This window comes from Zalophus californianus, chromosome 13, assembly GCF_009762305.2.
Source record: "Zalophus californianus isolate mZalCal1 chromosome 13, mZalCal1.pri.v2, whole genome shotgun sequence".
In the NCBI taxonomy this organism is placed as follows: Eukaryota; Metazoa; Chordata; class Mammalia; order Carnivora; family Otariidae; genus Zalophus; species Zalophus californianus.
Genome location: NC_045607.1, coordinates 33,793,980 through 33,812,825, shown reverse-complemented (window position 1 = coordinate 33,812,825; position 18,846 = coordinate 33,793,980). Strand labels below are relative to the sequence as shown.

At 47.6% G+C, this 18,846-nt stretch overlaps 1 protein-coding gene across 1 annotated transcript in view; it reads left to right on the top strand.

The window, feature by feature from the left end:
• The window catches only part of CCDC180 (coiled-coil domain containing 180), a 63,227-nt gene extending 45,941 nt beyond the window's left edge, over positions 1 to 17,286 (top strand). Inside the window, exons 31-39 of the mRNA XM_027616950.1 lie at positions 2,152 to 2,229; positions 7,393 to 7,459; positions 8,269 to 8,410; positions 11,583 to 11,743; positions 12,275 to 12,412; positions 12,935 to 13,046; positions 14,674 to 14,779; positions 15,786 to 15,921; positions 16,748 to 17,286. Coding sequence (XP_027472751.1) covers positions 2,152 to 2,229; positions 7,393 to 7,459; positions 8,269 to 8,410; positions 11,583 to 11,743; positions 12,275 to 12,412; positions 12,935 to 13,046; positions 14,674 to 14,779; positions 15,786 to 15,921; positions 16,748 to 16,879 — 1,072 coding nt within the window. The 3' untranslated portion in view covers positions 16,880 to 17,286. The remainder of the gene's footprint in view (positions 1 to 2,151; positions 2,230 to 7,392; positions 7,460 to 8,268; positions 8,411 to 11,582; positions 11,744 to 12,274; positions 12,413 to 12,934; positions 13,047 to 14,673; positions 14,780 to 15,785; positions 15,922 to 16,747) is intronic.
• Positions 17,287 to 18,846: the final 1,560 nt, after the last annotated feature.

Here is an 18,846-nt window from a genome sequence, read left to right as displayed (position 1 = left end):
TGGTAGTGAGGAAATTCCTGCTTTGCATACCTCTGAGAGGTCCTTTTGAACATGAATGCCATCTGCAATGTGGAAATAAACCTAAGACCAACCAAATGAGAAAAGCAAAGCCTATTTATTCGGAGCGTGGTACAGGAAGGGGGTCAGCCATCATCACTTAGGTTTTAGCAGAGACTCAAAGTCAGGCAAGGGAGTGAAAAGGCTGTATGGTGGAGAAAGGGAGGGCTTTAGGTGTGGCTTTACGGAAGCTGTTGACATGGGGAAGCTGGAGGTAGACCAGCTAGCGGCAGGCATTTGATGTGATCACTTAGGGCTGTGTATTTGGCTTTCTCTGGTTGGTCCTAAGTTGGAAGCAGGGATAAAATTTAGGGAAGCTGTCAGTTAGTAATCAGGTTCTAGCCTTGTGGAGCTGGAGTTATTGTTACAGGAGTTATTGTTTAGCATTTTGGATTGCCACAAGAGGTAACAATATGGCTTCCTGCAAGTCTGACCTGTATCACGCTGGCTTCCTGAATTGTTTACGGTAGATGAGGAGTTGGTTTCCTGGGCAGGTTGCTGCAGGGTCTGGGTCAGAGTTCTTTTTTTATGTAGAGTCCAGCTCTTGTCCATTTGTATAGTCAGTCTCTCAGTGGTTACAAAATGTAGTCGATGTTGCTTAGGGTTGTCTGATGTTGCATGGGACATACTTACACTAAACATTATTCACTGCTTGATGAAATTCAAGTTTAACTGGGCATAGTGTCCTTTTTTTAATTTTTATTGTTATGTTAATCACCATATATTACATCATTTGTTTTGGTGTAGTGTTCCACGATTAATTGTTTGTTCATAACACCCAGTGCTCCATGCAGAATGTGCCCTCTTTAATACCCATCACCAGGCTAACCCATCCCCCTACCCTCCTCCCCTCTAGAACCCTCAGTTTGTTTTTCAGAGTCTATCATCTCTCCTGGTTCGTCTCCCCCTCTGACTTACTCCCCTTCATTCTTCCTCTCCTGCTATCTTCTTCTTTTTCTTTTTTCTTAAAATATGTTGCATTATTTGTTTCAGAAGTACAGATCTGTGATTCAACAGTCTTGCACAATTCACAGCACTCACCGTAGCACATACCCTCCCCAATGTCTATCACCCAGCCACCCCATCCCTCCCACCCCCAACCACTCCAGTAACACTCAGTTTGTTCCTGAGATTAAGAATTCCTCATATCACTGAGGTCATATGATACATGTCTTTCTCTGATTGACTTATTTCACTCAGCATAACACCCTCCAGTTCCATCCACGTCGTTGCAAATGGCAAGATCTCATTCCTTTTGATGGCTGCATAATATTCCATTGTGTATATATACCACATCTTCTTTATCCATTCATCTGTCGATGGACATCTTGGCTCTTTCCACAGTTTGGCTATTGTGGACATTGCTGCTATAAACATTGGGGTGCACGTACCCCTTCGGGTCCCTACATTTGTATCTTTGTGGTAAATACCCAGTAGTGCAATTGCTGGATCGAATGGTAGCTCTAATTTCAACTGTTTGAGGAACCTCCATACTGTTTTCCAGAGTGGTTGCACCAGCTTGCATTCCCACCAACAGTGTAGGAGGGTTCCCCTTTCTCCACATCCCCACCAACATCTGTCGTTCCCTGACTTGTTAATATTAGCCATTCTGACTGGTGTGAGGTGGTATCTCACTGAGGTTTTGATTTGGATTTCCCTGATGCCGAGCGATGTTGAGCACTTTTTCATGTGCCTGTTGGCCATTTGGATGTCTTCTTTGGATAAATGTCTGTTCATGTTTTCTGCCCATTTCTTGATTGGATTATTTGTTCTTTGGGTGTGGGCATAGTGTCCTTTTATTTGAAAAGCACCTCAACCTGTTTTTCTTTGGGTCCTCACCACAGGGAAGCAAGGATGCACAATTTCTGGCCCTTCCCTCCCTCTCAGGGTCCTGGGGTGGGTTTTAGGGATAAGGACTTCACCCCCACAATAAGGTTGTCTCCATAGCAGATGGGGAGTAGGGAAGTATCTTGAAGGATTCTGCCCCAGACACGGGAGTCACAGTGTCCCACAGGCAGGCCTGGAGCCTCCAGCCACAGGAGAGCTGTGCGCTCACCCCAGCCTCCAGAGCACTGACTTGCCTGTGTCTCACAGCATCACACGATACTCCAAGCCCAACCGAATGGACAGAAAGTACCAGGTGCTCGGGGAGAAGCCACCGCCTCCAGCTGAGTAAGTGGTACCTTATCCTTTAACTCTATTTTAACCCACTGTCTCAGTTAGCAGGTGCCTGAACCAGACACAGCTGGGGGGAAAATAAGAAGGAGAGGTGGGTGTGGGGAATAGGTAAGGGTCAAGGTCAATGTGTCTCATCCCAGTTCACCTAAATTCACTGCAAGACATTTTCACCAAAATTTCTCATTTTCCAAGCTAAGCTTTTTGGGGTAGTTGGGCAGCATACCCCTTTTAGGTTGGGGGTTTTTTTCTGTGGGTGTTGGTATTTTTTTTCAATTTTTTAATGCTTCATCTCCCCCATTCCGCTTTTCCTTTATTTCATTGATTCAAGCAAACTCTGTTCCACTTAATATGGCTACATTTCAAGCAAACAAGCAAGATTTCAACTTCAGAAAATTGGGGGCCCTCAGAGAAAGTCAAAATCTACAATGGATGCACACACCCCCCCTTAATCAGGGAACTCACCATCACAGCACCCCTACTTATCAGTCTTTTTTGCTCCACTGGTCTTATCTCTGGGGTTTTGTGAACTTTGCAAAAAAAGGGTGGCTTTCACTTCAGGTCGCCTAGAAGTTGGGTCTAAGTCAGCAGCTAGATGCTCCCTTGTCCCCCACACAAAAAGACATTCCTTATCATTAAAACCTTGACTGTCTCTTTCATTTGGTATAGTTCTGTCATTTTATCACATGTGTATATTCACATAACCATCACCCTAATCAAGAAACAGAACTGTGCCATCACCACCAACCGTTCAGTCACTCATGCTATCCTTTCATAGCCATACCTACCCGCCTCCCTCACCATCCCTAACCCTGAGCAGCCACTAATCCATTTTCCATCTCTAACGTTCTGTCACTTCAAGAATGTCATATAAATGGTCTTATACAGTGTATGACCTTTTCAGAATGGCGTTTTGCACTCAACATAATGCCCTTGAGATCCACCCCAGTTGTTGCACGTATCAATAGTTCATCCCTTTGTACTGCTAAATAGTTAGCCACCATATGGATGCATCATGGTATTTTTGTGGTGAAAAAAAAAATCACAGGCTTAACAGAAAAAATAATAAATAGATCGAGCATTTATGAAATCTCTGAAAGGGGAGAGACTTTCCTGGCCTACCTCAGTGGTGAATTGGTCAGAAAATGGAATCAGACTGATGATGTTTTGCCCCCCACGATGGGACTCTGGCTAAGTGACTTCCCCTCAAGCCTTCATCTTCTCTGTGCACTGTGGGGAGAAGAGGATCCTCTTCTTGGAGCTGTGGGGAGGAGCCAGCAAGTCACCCACAGGCCTCCCTTGAGTATACAGGATTGTCACCCCAAGAAACACTAGATGAAATCACAAGGAAAAAGATGGAAAATTTTGGCAAATAAATTTTTAAACTCCTCTGAGATAAACTGCAATTAAAAGTTAGTAACAACCAGCAAAGACACAATAGTGGTAAATAAGGCCAACAAAGCAAAAATTGGCTCCTCTCCCTCCCCACCTTCCCCCAGCAAATTGTTAAGGAACTTTCCAGCACTCAGTAGGGTAAGGGGAGAATTGGAAGAGACCACACGCAAGGAGGAAATAAAATTAGGAACAAACATTTGGAGAAAACACGAATTCTCACTAGAATGCAAACAAATGAAAGGGGAAGAAATCCATTACATATTTTGCCTGAGATTAACCAATATGTAAATAGACTTTAGAGGAAGTTCCCAGTTTATCATGGGAGGGTGCAGATGGTCCCTCCCAGCACTGCCAGTATGAGGTGTTAAGGGAAAAATTATTCTGATCCTTGTTAAAACAGTGAGGAGGACTTCATGCAGGACCATTGCAATAGGTGTCAAGACTGTTCCAGCTGGGGAGGGGTGGGACTCAACTCAGAATACATTCAGGACAAGAGAAGATCTATAGCTAATGTGCAGAGTGAGGAAGTCAGTGGATGGAAAATTCAAGGGTAGTAGGATTCTTGCTAAACCTACTTAGCAGGATTTTTGCTGCAGGCAGGCCGTGGTGATCGGATTGTGAAGGTGATCCAACATGAGGGTGGAAGGTTGTGTCTAAACTGAATTAACAGTATCTTGTTCACGTAGGACCCAGCAGGCCAAAGACCGTGCCCAAGGATGAGGCCCAGTCAAGAAGTAGGCTCAGAAGAGCCTCTCTAAAGTTTGGTCAAGCAAAGAGTCATGGTCAGTCCCTCCTCTTATTCAAGGAAAGAAGAGACATTCTTCTTTCCTTTGACCAGTATAAGTTCATTTCTCATTCAGTCAACTTTTGTTCCTTAAAGACCAGCTGAACCATCCGTTGAGACTCAGTAGTAGGGTAGCTGGTCAAGCTTTCTAGATGTTGGACTTGAAGCATCCTGAGTGGCCCACATAGGAGCAGCTCCAGGCATTATGGTGGCCCTTTGTCCAGCATCAGCTTGCTGGACTTCATTAGATTTTGGAGGGAAAGCCAGCTATAAACAACAGAAAGTCCCAATAAGGATCCAGGCAGCCAGGCTTAGTTCTCAGTGGCTTCGAGTCAGCAGGGTGGGAGAGAATTTGGAAACATTAACTGGGGGAGTTGTAGCCAGATATTGAAGGAAACTAGAAGAACTGAGAGTTTGGTAAGGACTGACAAACTGTGCAAGATGGCAAGATCCCAGTCCAGTTTACAGGTAGGTAATGAAATCTGAAAGACAGTGAACAGGACTAGAATCTTCTAACCCACAAGAGTGTGTTGTGGTTTTCCATTGAGGCATAAAACTTCTATCACCCCTCTTTCTGATGCTTGCTACAAAACAAGCCTGATCTCTTTAGATTTGACCTGATTCTTTATGTAGGTGCAGTAAGAATGGTAATTGACCACAAAGATCTCTTTAAGTTTGTGTTGCTGGAACTCCTCATAAAGAATTTCAGATTAGACTTTCAAAAGCCCCTTGAGGCTAGGAAGCCAGGCCAGAGTTCACCTGCACTCCCTCTAGATTCAGGTGAAACCCTCTCTTCTTGAGGGCCCCACAGTATCCTAGGCTCCTGGGCTTGCCAGAAAGGGGTCTTCCTTCCTCATCCGTAAGGCTGGGAACACTGTAAGCCAAGCACAGGCTGCTTTTTCCAAGAGGGCTTTGTAAAAAGCATTGACTCCATGCAGTTGACCTTAGTTCCTTAAAATTGTCTGGTCACATCTGATTCTATGTGTCCTTCTCCGTATGATATTCCAGTCAAAGCCTTGCTTATATAGCAGCACTTCCAGTTATGTCCCATTATAAGGAAGATGGATTCTTACTGAACTCCTGTGAATAGTTGTATTGCCATGAAAACAGGTATACTCGATAAGAGTTTTTGAATTCTGGGGTGTATATGAGTGGCTAAAATGCTCAACCTATTTCCAACTAGCCCTTTTTCCTTTTCAGTCTCAGGCATTTGTTTTTAGGGTTCCCCGGTCCCCTGAGAGCCCCGAGAGGGATGGGAGGCCTAGAGTTCAAGGGATTGTGGGAGGTGAGGGCGGGAATGGGAAGAGAAATGTCCTGCAGGGTGGACAGAGGTGGGGCTTTGCAGGGGGTTGTGTCGAAGGGTACCAGGAAATTGAAGGGGAGATGGAGGTGGGGAGAGGAGGAAGTCAAGGAGCAGAGGTGAGGGGAAGGCAGAGGACTTAGATGGGCCAGTCTGGGGAGACGTGAAGTTTCCCAGAGAAGCCACTGAGGTTCCACATTATCTTTAGTCAAATCATGCCAGTGGCATGAATCACACAGCGGACTGTTTAGGAAGGGATAGTGAAAACATACAAAGGAGTCTGTCTAATGCTGGCCAAAAAGAGTTTTTGTCATAGCCAACAGCAAAAGATCTTTCCAGAAAGCAGTTTGGGAAGGTAGTAAAGGGCATACAATTATGCCTGTCGTGCACCACCTTAGGTGTTTCTCCCGAGGAAACCATCCTATCGAGAAGAGAGAACTCGCACAAAGCTACGCCATGCAATACTTTTTATCCTGGTTAAAAATGGGAAAACCTAACATTCCAAAAATAGGAGATTGCAAACCATGGTGCTTATATAGTCAGTGATGTTACACAGCCATTTAAAAAGATATCTTAATGTGGGGGAACACTTAGCAAGTGAACAGAATGTAAAATATACATGAACCTAATTCCAAACTGATTTTAAAAGCAGCAGAAGGAAATATCATAAAATGTTAGCCTTCATTTTTTTCCTTTGCTCTTCAGTCTATTTCTAATTTTCTTTAATTATGATGAGTGCATTTTCAAATGAAACATCAAGTGACCGATATGCATATATCTTAGAAATTGGCCAACAACATGTGTGTACAGCAGTCGCTGCATCACTTAACAGAAATTGTGCAAAATTAAGTGTCCCACAGCTACATGCGGTTCTAAGACACCTGTCCCTTATTTCATTCCTACTATAGAGAAGGTTGACCTAGCTGGACAGGAATAGCCAGTGCATCTGTGCAGATTTGTTCAATAGAGCCCTGGTGTGCACACAGTCAGCCTACTGGCCAGAGGTGCCAGAAGGAGGATGTTTGGTCCTACAGGAAGTCTGCTTGCTCATCTGATTAACATTTATAAGAAATTGTTCTTTCTTCTTTCAACTGATCCCGAGGCACTGACAAGTGCAGATACTGCAGTGGGACTGGTGGTTCCATGGTAAGCAAAAATAGATACAACAGTCTGTGTCCAGGTGAACTTTACCATTTTTTTCTGGGAGAGATAGAGGTTAATCAGCCAGTCACACAAATCAATCCCAAATCCCCCTGTGGGGAGTGTTGTAGGGCTGAGAACCACTCTGAAAGCATGGGAATAGGATGGTCGAGAATTGCCACCAAGCTGGGATCTGAGGAAGAGCAGTAGAAAATGTGACCAACAGGAAAGTTAGCAGTGTTCTTGGGGGGAGGAATCAGTGTGTGCGAAGGTCCTGGGGCAGGAGCAAGTAGCTACAAGGAGTGATGAGGCCAAGAAAGAATAGACTCTTGGAAGGGGCCAAACCCAGATTGTCACATAGGAGAGGCATTAAACTAGACAAATAGAAATATCGGATGACAATACACCTGGGCATCACAGGAACTGTCCAATTCTGGCTGGGCCACTGTGCACTCAGAATGTTCTGTCCATTTGGTTTTGTCCACACCATTTCATGTGATTAGATAAGGCCCCTTAGGGATCTGTCTTTTGTGTGTTGCAGGGATTTTAAAGGGATCATCCTGACCCTCCTCTGGGAGAGCAATGAGCATCTGTTGAACGTTGTAGAGGTGAGGGCCGCTAGCCACAGACCTCTGCCTGTCCCTTGACCGGCTGCTGGCCACACATCGGCAGCTGCCTCTGCCTCTTCTGTTCTGCTGATAATGGCCTTATGGGTGAAATTGAGGAATTCCAGCTCCCACGAACACGGCTACCTAGCTTCTGTCACCTCATGTGCTGTTTTCCTAAAAATTAAACCTCATTCATTCATTTATCCATTTATTGAGCCACCACACATCTCTTGGACACTGTGGGTCAGATACTGGGTGAGCCAAGAGCAACAAGCCCAGTCTCTGTCGCTGGGAGGCCAGCATCCTGCAGACGGGCAACAGACATGGTGGCCCCACAGGGAGCTGGGTGAGGCTGCTGGAGCAGGCACCTGGGGGGCCTCCAATGGGAGCTACCCAGTGCCCAGTTCCAGCACACCCCACACAGGGCTGTCTGTGCATGTTTCTGTCAGCCTCCCACTGGGCTGCAAATCCTTCAGAACAGGGGCTCTGAGTCTTCCATATCTGTGGCCCTTGGCCTACCTAGTACCTGGCTTGGCACTTAATAGAAAGCATCATAGAAAGTTCTCAACCCAGTCATTGAAATAAGATTCCATTTGGGTCTTGAAGGACCAATAGAGTTTTGCCATTTGGTCACATATGCCTCGTGACTGGGATAATGACAGTGGTGAAAAGGGCAGTTGGGTAGGAAGAGTGTGGCTGGCAGAGGGGCCATCAGGAGAAAGGGCTAGGCAGCGTGGAGAACAGGGTGGAGGTTGTAGGACCATGGTGATGCTCCAGAGCCCCGTGGTGATGGTCAGCCTCTCCTGCAGGAGTTCTACCACAGAGAGAAGCGCACCATCACCAGGCCTGACTGCATGTACGAAAACTTTGACCAGTGTGCCGAGAACATCTGCAAGAAGATCCTGGAGTACCACATGCAGACAGACGAGTACCATAACTCCTGCCTCATAGGTGGGTGCGGGCGGCAGGCGGGCGGGCAGGTCAGGGGCATGGCACGTGCCACCACCTGAGCAGAGCCTGGACCTCAAAGCCCAGAGGACGCCTTCCTGACCTGGAGGTCACCAGGGGAGGCACAGGAGCCTCCCTGTGAAAAGCGGACATCTTAGCATGAGGTAAAAGCATTGATCGGATTTAACTGGGAGAAATAACAATGCTGAAAAAGATCACTTTTCTTGAGAAATCTGGTGATATGCATCATTAAGAATGTTTTGTTCATTGCCCAGATGACTTTTGAGAGCTTTATCGAGACACTCACATGCCATACTATTCGCCCATGTAAAGTGTACAATTCAGTGGATTTTAGTATACTCGCGGACCTGGGCAATGATCACCACTGTCAGGTGTGGAACCCCTGTCCCTCTGTCACTGCCCCAGCCCTCAGCACCACTCAGCTACTTTCTCCCTCTGTAGATTTTCCTATTCCAGGCTTGCATATGAATGGAACCATGTACCGTGTCGTCTTTTGTGACTGGCTTCTTTCATTTTGCATAATGTTTTCATGGTTCATCCATGTTGTATCAGGTGACACCTATTTCATTCCTCTTTATGGCCGATTCTCATTCCATTGTGTGCACGTACCACAGTTTGTCTATCCATTCCTTCGGTGGTTTCCACCTTTGGCTACTGTGAATAGTGCTGCTACACACATTCACACACGAGTTTTGTTGTGGATGTACACTTTCATTTCTCTTGGATGTACATAACTAGGAGTGGGTCATGTGGTAACTCTGTATTTGACCGTTTGAAGAAAACTTTCCATGGGTATTTGTTAAGTGCCTACTGTATGCCTGGCCTGTGCTGGCCTCTGATGACCCTGATAGGCACAGCCTCCTGGAAAGTAGGGACACGAAAACAGGCAGGTAGGATACATTGTGCCATTCACACTTATTGTAATGACCTTAAAGAAGCTGTGAAAACACACCCAGCTCCCACCTTTGCCCATCTCTCCACATTCCTCTGCATCTTTGTTTATAGCCATGCATGTTGTATGCAGTTGTAAGTCCTAATTATTCCTCCTTCTAAGGCAGGACGCCTGAGGGCCCATCACAGTCCTGTTTGTTGGTTGAGGGGAAGCATGGGTAGAAGAGGGAGAGGATCAGGGGACACCCAGACCTAGGGTCAAGACCCAGCGCTGCCATCTCCCCACCTTATGACCTTGACCAAGTCACCTCACTTCTGTGAGCCTCAGTTTCCTTGTGTGTACACTGGAGATTAAGACAACACTCACCATATAAGGCTTTTCTGAGGATTCAGCCAGTCACAGACCTGCCACATCCAGGGAAAATCACCCATAGTGGGTCTCACTGCTGTTACAGTAGAGCGACTGGACTTCAAACTGTTTCTCTAGCTCAGAATTTCCCCACATGAACTCTGGGATCCCATCCTTTATGACCTTCCTCAAAAGAAATGTTCTGTGGTCACATGGGTTTGGGAAATGCTGCAGATTATGTTCTTCTCCGTAAGAGTCACAGCTCCCATTAAATGGAGACTTCCATTTCCTACAGCGTGGGAGTCCAGTATCCTGACCAACCTTCCCACTGAAAACATTTAAAAGTATCGGATATAATATTTTTGTGATAAAGTCTTTTGAATGTATTGATGAGCTAGCTGTAAAGTAAGAAACACACAAAGGCCCCAAATTGGGTGAAAATAGGAACTCCAAGAGAGAAACTGAATAGTAACACATTGCCCAAAGGCCTTTGCTGACTCCCAGGTGAGACTTTGTTTTCATGGCCTCCAGGGCCTTGGGAACAGGAGACAAAGCCCCAGACCACCCAAGGTAGAAAGTCTGGAAGGACACAGCCACAGAAAACTGGGACCCCACAGGGCTCCAGCTGCAGAGTAGGACGAATGGGACAGAAACCAAGTCCCTCTCCCTGCTCCTGCACCACTACCACCACCAGCGACTAGAAGGAAATGGTCTTATTAAAAACCCTGCTACTAGGGAAAGCAGAAGGAAAACTCCAACAGGAATCCACAACTATTGGAACACCTGGGTGGCTCAGTTGGTTAAGCAGCTGCCTCTGGTTCAGGTCGTGATCCCAGGGTTCCGGGATTGAGTCCAGGGTCTCCCTCTGCCCTTCACCCCTGCTTGTGCACTCTCTCTCTCTCTCTGACAAATAAATACATAAAATTTATCTTAAAAAATAAAAGAATCCATAACTATAAAACAGGCTTTGCACTTGAATTTGACTTTGTTTTTGTGGATCATCCAAAAGACTTCCAGCTGATAATTTAGCTTAAAATGATCTTGAGTTAGTGGTGCCCAGCTGCTTATCAATGGAGACACTATAAATCCTCTCTACAAAAAACCCGCCTTCAGTTCAGACCTCTAAGGATTCTCACAAATCAAATGCCCAAAATAAAAGCTCACAGTAAAAAACGGACAAACAACACACACACACACACACACACACACACACACACACACACACACTCAAGGGAAATGGGCCCCTTAAGCGTGAGACAGCAGAATGAGATCAGTAAAGACTTTGGATATTGAACATATCAGACACAGAATACAAAATCATGTATTTATTAGAATTAATTAGAAAAGGATACCGGAAACATGAGTAAGGAGTGAGAGGCTATTAAAATGACCAAGTAGGTAGGAAAGAGAACCACATAGAACTTCTAAATTGGAAAAATAAATAGTTGAAGATTTAAAATTATGAATGGCTTTACTATCAAGAAAATATCCAAAATACAAAGCAGAAAAACAAAGCGATGACAATCTGGGAGAGAGGTAAAGGGATATGGATGAGAAGGTAAGCCTAACATAGAGCTACTTAGGGGTCCGGAGGGACAGAAGGGGACTAGAATCAAGGCAGTCTTTGAAAGGGTAACAGATGGGACAGACTCTTCAAGACTCACTGAACTTTTCATGAGCTGGGAAGTCCTGCAGAGTGTTCAAGGGAAGCCCTTTGACTTTGAATTTGCTTAATCCAGTATTTTCTATACTGCTCTGACTGCCCGACCCCTTCTGATGAGATAGCTGTTGCCACGTTGTAGACCAGGTCTTTCTCTTTGGGACACTGCTTTGGGACTTTGTGGGAGCGATCACTGCAGCACCTTGGCTTTGTTCTGTCCCCTCCCCTGGCTCCCCCACCTCCAATTCCTATAGAATTACGGGCCCAGCTGAGGAGATTTGAGGAGCTGCTGCCCCAGGTGTGCTGGCTGGTGATGGAGAACTTCAAGGAAAACCACTGGAAAAGATTCTGTGCCTCTGCCGAAGAGATCCGGGGACGGTTCCGGAATTATCAGGAGAAGCTGGAGGAAAGGAAGGTGGGAGCCCCAAGACTAGCCCTTCCTCTCCAGGACCAAGGGCCCTGGGAGCTCAGAAATGGAGGCAAGGCATAGGCAGAACTGGCCAGGTTGGGACTGTTGGACAGGGTCCGAGGGGCATGGGGCGTTGGAGAAATACCTTCTTCATAGAAGGTGTTCAATAAGTTTCTTTTTGGATTTACTTGGTGGGTTTGCTGTTTCTGTGCGAGTGTGGTCATTGACATCAACAATGATGGTCTACCTGGTCCTTGGAGGCATGGGACATGGATGCCATCAATTTTATTGGACTAAGGCCCTGGTTGTGCTGAGGCAGCTGCTTGGCTCTCCCATTCCCTAGCTCTCAGCGTCAGCTCCAGCCTTGCCCCTATCTTGTCTCCTCTGCCCATCCATGGCCCTTCACACACCTGGGTCAGAGCACACATCATTCTGGCCCTGGCCTTTATTAGCAGAGGGCATGGGCCAATGACATTTTGGTCCTGACCTAGAGACCAGGTCAAAACCCCCACTGATTTCTGGATTGTTCGATTGAAGGATGAAAATGCCCAGAAGCTCCATCTGAATCTTGGACATCCCACACATTTCCAAGAAATGGAGTCTCTGTGTCAAGTGGAAGAGAAAAGGCAGGATGATTTAGACACTGTGATTGTGGCAAACAAAGAGAAGCTCGAGGTCAGTGGTGCCATGGACTCCCAGGTCTGGGTGCTGAGGGCTGCACTGCCCCCAGAGAGGCCTCTCCTTCGCCCCCACCCCCGACTGACAGTCCAGCAACAGTGCTGAGCATGGCCCCTACCTGGCGCCCTGGCCGAAGAGGGGCATGAAAGTCGGCAGGTGTTATAGGGTTAGTTCATCATTATTGGCTGGTTTAACATGCATCTTTTGATTTCTAAATGAATTACTCTAAAATTACTAATGCGAACCTCTTTTTTCGAGATCCATGTCTATTTATTTCTCTTTAGTGAATTGTTTGTGGGCATCCCTTTGCCACTTCTGAATCATTTCCTATCTTCAAGCCCAGTCAGCTCTTGGGAGAGGCCTCTTGGCTGAGGACCAGATGCCACTTACCTTGGACATACATAGCCGACACGTGACTTTGGTCTCATCTCACCTACTAGCTCCCCAAGTCCTCCCTCAGCCTGCCTTTGGAGGCAGACTCCTCTCCCTGCAACACCAGGTTGCCCATGTTTCCCCCAGGAATTCACCAGGAAGTACGGCCGGTTTTTCATAGCCAGCTTGGCCACCTTCACCGAGAAGTTCCTGCTGCAGTTGGATGAAGTGGTCACCATCGACGATGTCCAGGTTGCAAGTAAGTCGTACCACCGGCCTTCTGCCTGGGCCCCAGGGGTCGGTGAGGTGGAGGGTGATGGGCCACGGGCATCTGCTTTTCCCCCAATTCCACCAGAATGAAAATAGATTCTCCACTGACAGGACTGATGGATTTTTGTTTTCATTAAAAATAAGGTGTTTTTTTTTTTTAATTAAAAAAGCAAATCCCCAAATGGGTCAAAAATTATATGTAAAAAAATAAAACCCTAATAGTAAATATTTTCATAATCTTGGTAAAGGCAGCTTTCCTAAGTATGAGATGAGAGCCAGAAGCCATTAAGGAAATGGCTGACACTCCTCTGTGGCCAAAATAAAAACAAAGAAAAATGTCGAAAAATTGAAAGACAAACCACAAACTGGACAGATATTCCTAACAAGCTACTATATAAAGATGTGAATCATGTATTAAATGTTATCAATTTATCACTAACTTAGTGAGTAATTAAAATATTTTTATTTTAAAAAGCTTTCATTACAAGGACACTACATTTTTTTATAATAAAATTAAAAACTCACTATCAGTTACAAAGGAAGTAAAGAACACAGTCTTTCCACCCAGAATAGAGTGCCCTTACTATTTGCTGTTCATCCTTCCAGTCCTTTCCTTTTGGGCACAGGCCTGAGTATGTGTGTCGGGGGGGTGTTATAGGGTGTGTGCTCTTTTATAACTTAATTCACCCTCAGGTGGACGTTGGCCAAGTCAGTCATCTTCTTGAGCATTTTCTCTTGCTGTGTGTCATACTTTATTAATTAGTCTCCTGCTGTTGAACATTGGGCCATTTTCAGTTTTTCACTCCTGTGCTTGTGCTGAAGGGAGCATCTGCGTCCTTATATCTCTATTCTGGGGCTATAGGTTCCTAGAAGTGGACTTTTTGGGTCAGCATGTATATGGATGTTGAGGCACTGGTTATTTTCCCGTACTGGAGGTCTCTCCAGCCAGTGTGAGCCTTGTTTGGGAAGCGGGGCTAGAGATTAGGGAGAATGGGCAGAGCAGCCAGCAGGGAAGGTACTCCTGGTACCTTGGAAGGAACCGTGGAGCTGGGGAGGCCCCCTCTATCAGCCCCCAAGGAGGCCTTTCCTGCTGTAACTCAGGCTTCGGAGCCAAGTGGCCTGGCCCTGCCCTCCCTGGCAGATCAGGGCTGCCCTTCCCTGCTGGCTTTCACCCCATAGGAAAGCACATCAAAGGACAGGTCAGTGAGCCAGACATCAGAGGGACTTTGAATGTGTTTGCCCCAGGGGTAGTTCTTCGTTCAGAACCCATCTGAGCTAGTCTACACCAAAGCTTATCTGGAGGCTCATGGAAGCTGTGCGAAGGTCAAAGCATCATGCCCTGGGCTTTGGAGCTGGGAAGAACACCTAAACCATACCTCCCATCGCTCAGCCAGGCCCCCTGCCCGCCGCCACTGGCCGCCACCCCTCCATCCCAGGCCTACAGATCTGGTGCTTTCAGCTTCTCTGTGGGACTGGGCTCCGCGTCCCTCTGGAGACTCCCAAGTGGGGAGAGGGGGAGCAAGTCCTCATCCCTCCAAACGTAAGGTCAGGGGGAAATCCCCTCGATCTTAGACTGTGCGTGAGGCCATGGTGATAACCTGTCTTTTGCCTGTCAGGGATGGAGTCCCCCAAACAGAAAACATCAATCCTCATACGGAGGAAACTTGCTAGACTTTCCCTGAAGGAAGAAAGTGAAAAGCCCCTGATTGAACGGGGGAGCAGGTAAGAGCCGAGAGCACTGAGGGGTATCATCCATGGCCGTGTTTCCTGGAGCACAGGGCAGTGGAATGGTTAGGGGCACCTGGAAGCCTTGGAAAGGCATTATGTTTTTGTTTTTTTTTTAAGATTTTATTTATTTATTTATTTGGCAGAAAGAGAGACAGTGAGAGAGGGAACAAAAGCAGGGGGAGTGGGAGAGGGAGAAGCAGGCCTCCCACGAGGCAGGGAGCCCGATGCGGGGCTTGATCCCAGGACGCTGGGATCATGACCTGAGCCGAAGGCAGACACTTAATGGCTGAGCCACCCAGGTATCCCGGAAAGGCATTATGTTCTAAGCCTCAGTTTCCTCACCTGTGAAATGGGCATGGCAGCCCAACTTCCATGGTATTATAAAGAGAAAGTTTAACGAGGTCTTCCTTAGAGTGCTCCTGGCACATAACAAGGGCTCAGCAGCTATTAGTTCCCTTGCTAAGGACCCACAAAGGTGGGCCTGCAAAGAAAGGGAGGCCCATCCCAGTATGGGGCACATTCTCGAGTTGCCAGTGGCACTGTGAACCACTGCATGTGAGCTGTCAAAGTGCTTGTTCCGTGGGCTCCAAGAATGTGGCTCTGGAAGAAGTAAGGTAGTGATTTGCCCAGCCCAGTAGGAAAAATGGGCTAGGAATGGGTGCCTGCCTCCTGGCCGGCCCCCTGCTGAGGAAACAGGCCTGGCAAAGGGAGACAACCAGAGGTGTGACATTCCTCCCCCCGCACCCCCCGCCCCACGCAGAAGCCAAGACCGTCTACGCACACGGATTTAAACAGCGTGAAAGTACAAAAAAGAACTTGAAGAAGCTTAATGTTAAATGCTCAGTAGGGTTTTCCTTTTAATGAAGATGTTTCAGATGTGATCTTTTTTTTTTTTTTTAAAAAAAAGATCTGCTAAACTCTTCCACCGGGATTGGAAGGTGCGCTGTGACCGATGATGATGACAAGCCTGTCCGCCTTTGACATGCATATTTATTTGTAGGAAGTGGCCAGGAATCAAACCCACTGAAGTCACCATCCAAAATAAGATTCTCCTCCGGAAAACATCATCCATCACCACCACCAAAACGACCCTGGGCCACCTGGCAGCTGTGGAAGCCCGAGATGCCGTCTACCTGGTGAGTGGAGAGACCAGGGGGCGCTGGGCAGGCCCCAGGGAGCGCAGGGCAGCTGTTTGGCTGCCTTGGGAAGAAGGGAGCTTCCCATCACAGGGAGCCCTGGGGTTTGGCCCGTGGAGCAGATGACCCACATCAGGGTGCCCCAGAGGTGGTGTCAACACTCAAGACAGTTAATGTTCTCAGGCCCAAGGATGAGATCTGCAGGTCATGTCCAATCCCAGTGATAGCGTGGCTCTTGTGGCATATGAGCCCCAGTGCTGAGGGACACCCCACCCAGACTGGAGGATGAAGGAGGACCTTCCAGAGGAACGGTTGAGTTAGAGCGAGGGGCCAGACTAGTCAGAGGCACAGAAGCCCCGGTAGCAGTAGGCGGCACTGGGTGGACATGGACAAGATAGGCTGATCCCCATGCTGGGAGAGCCCAGGCCCTTCCCTGGCCACCACGCCAAGCTCCAGGGAGAAGGGGACCACTCTGCTGAGTTCAGTAAGTGCTCAAGGTCTGGAGGGATCAGCCTTCCAAGGAAGCTGAGAGCCCTGAGCTCCAGGGAGGCCACCACGCTGGATGGCAGTTAGGAACAAGTGTTCTTTCTAGCTGGGTGACCCCAGGCAAGGTTTTGAGCCTCAGTTTCCACATCTATAAAATGAGGGAACAACCGGACCTGCCTGATGGGTGGTTGGGCAGATTACATGCAGGATGATTTGTGGAGTTCTTGCCAGTGCCTGGAGTAGGTTAAAAGCTACCTGCCAGTGGGTTACAGCATTCCGTTAGGGCCCAGAGTCCAGAAGTCCCTCCTCATCTGGCCTCCCCCTGCTGCTTTGCTCCCAGAAATATCTAGCACTATTTGAAGAGGAGTTGAAGAAGATCCAGAATGACAACATGGTGCAGGTGAAGGAGGCTCAGAGCTGGAAGGACAGCTGGAAGCGCTCCGTGCATACGATCCAGGGCCTGTACTTGTGACACCCTCACCCCACCCCACATAAAGGCTCATTTTTAATGGACACCCTTCTCTCTCCTTCTGTCCATCTGTCCACCCATCCATCCCTGCTCTATACCCAGCGCTGTAGCCTCATCGGTGACCAGGACATGGTGTGGTCTCTGCCCATGTGGAGATCACTTCCAATGAGGAGCGTGGAGGTGAAAAGGGGAGTTCCACGTGGTTAGCAGCAATGGTGGGTCACAGGAGTGGGCCACTTAAAATAAAGACCAGTACTTCAGAGGACATGATTCCAATAGGGACACTTGACCCTTCATCTTGGAAAACGAAATGATTAAAATGTATGGGCATGAATACATTTTACATTTAACAGTGTAAAATAATTGCAACCATGCAACCAACAGGGAATTAATCCAGTCTTGACTGGGTATTTGGCAATTTGCCTGACCAAATTAAAGCATTTTGAGGAAAATTTTCCAGGCCTCCTTAGTTTTCCTGTGGGCCTCTTTAATCTTGTGAGACTCAGATCCTTCTCTCTGGAAAGCTCCATTGTGCCATCTTCCTTGTTGAGTTCATCTTCCTGGATTAGGTGGCCTAACCATGCCGAGTCTCATTGACCAGTAGCTTTCTGTGGCACCTGGACAGCCTGCGTACCTTCCTTCCTTGACTTCATCAACTCCTATTTCTTTTACCTGGTTTGCATTTTGATTTTGCATCAGTTTGGGTTTTCCCATGCTTTAACCTCTTCTAATGTCTTGATGAGGTAGGATTTTGTCCCTGTTTTACAGGTGTGGAAGCTCAAGTCCAAAAGGCTGAGACAACCTGCTCAAAGGCACACAGCCTGTAGAGAATCTCAGCATAGTTTTTGGTTCCCCAAATGTGGACAAGGACTTGGGGACAAGTCATTTGTTTTGGAGATGATCCCAAGAAGCACAAGTGAGGTCCTGGGGAAGGGGAGCCTGGAGGGAGCCTTGGCCTTGCTCCCAGCTCCTTCTACCCCCCACACCAGGCACATCCTGTCCTCCTCACCTGTCCCCCACCCTGCATCGCCTGTCCCCTGGTCTGCTGCGGATCTGTCTCCTGACCTGTTCTTCTGTAGCTACTGTCCACACTAGGGGCTGTGGGCTCATTGTGGTTCCAGGTGCCCACAGAGGTGGACTGCAAAACCCCAGTCCTGTCCCCTCAAAGCTATCCTTGGGACCTTAGGTATTCCCCTATTGAGCAGGTCGTTAGGAAAATGGATGTCCCTGCCCCATGACAGAGCTGCCTCCAACCTCTTTCTAACTCTCCCTCTTGTAAGTTCCCCTGTGTCTGCTCTTTCTTGACCACACCTCCATGGTCCCCACCTGAGAAGTCAATGTGAGTGAGTATGTCTGTGCACATGTGAGGATGTGGAGAAGAAAATGACCCTATATGGCAAGGGGATAGACAGGGGTCCCCCTAGGATCTTAGAGACTCTTAACATCAAGTAAACCCCTTCGGGAGGTGTTGAGCCCTGGCCTAAAGCTCTTCCTTTTCCTTTAGACTCTGCCCACCTCCTGAGCCCCAGACCAGTCCCTGACTCACTCTGGGCCTCAGTTTCCTAATTGTGCAATGAGAGACCAGATACAGAGCCACATACATGGATGCTCAGTGAGGTCAGGCCCCATCAAAGCTGGTTGGGGTGTGAAGGTGGAGTAGCATGGGTACAGAAAGGAACGCAGTACACGGCAGCCAGGCTTTGTGTCCATAGCCAGGCACACACAAGGGGCCCTGGGGAAGACCCGAGAAGAGTGCATACACGCGAGCCCTCAAATTGATGTGTACACCTGGGCATTGCAACAGTGGATCCACACATGAGGTTGGTCTCCTTCAGCCAGTTCTGTGCATCCCACAGCTGCTGGGGCCTGGGTCACATGTGCTCCACTGGACCCAAGGGAGGGGTGTCAGCCTCACTTAACCAGGACAGAGGGTGGGGAAGGGGCAGTTCCCCAAAGAAATACTGATGTAC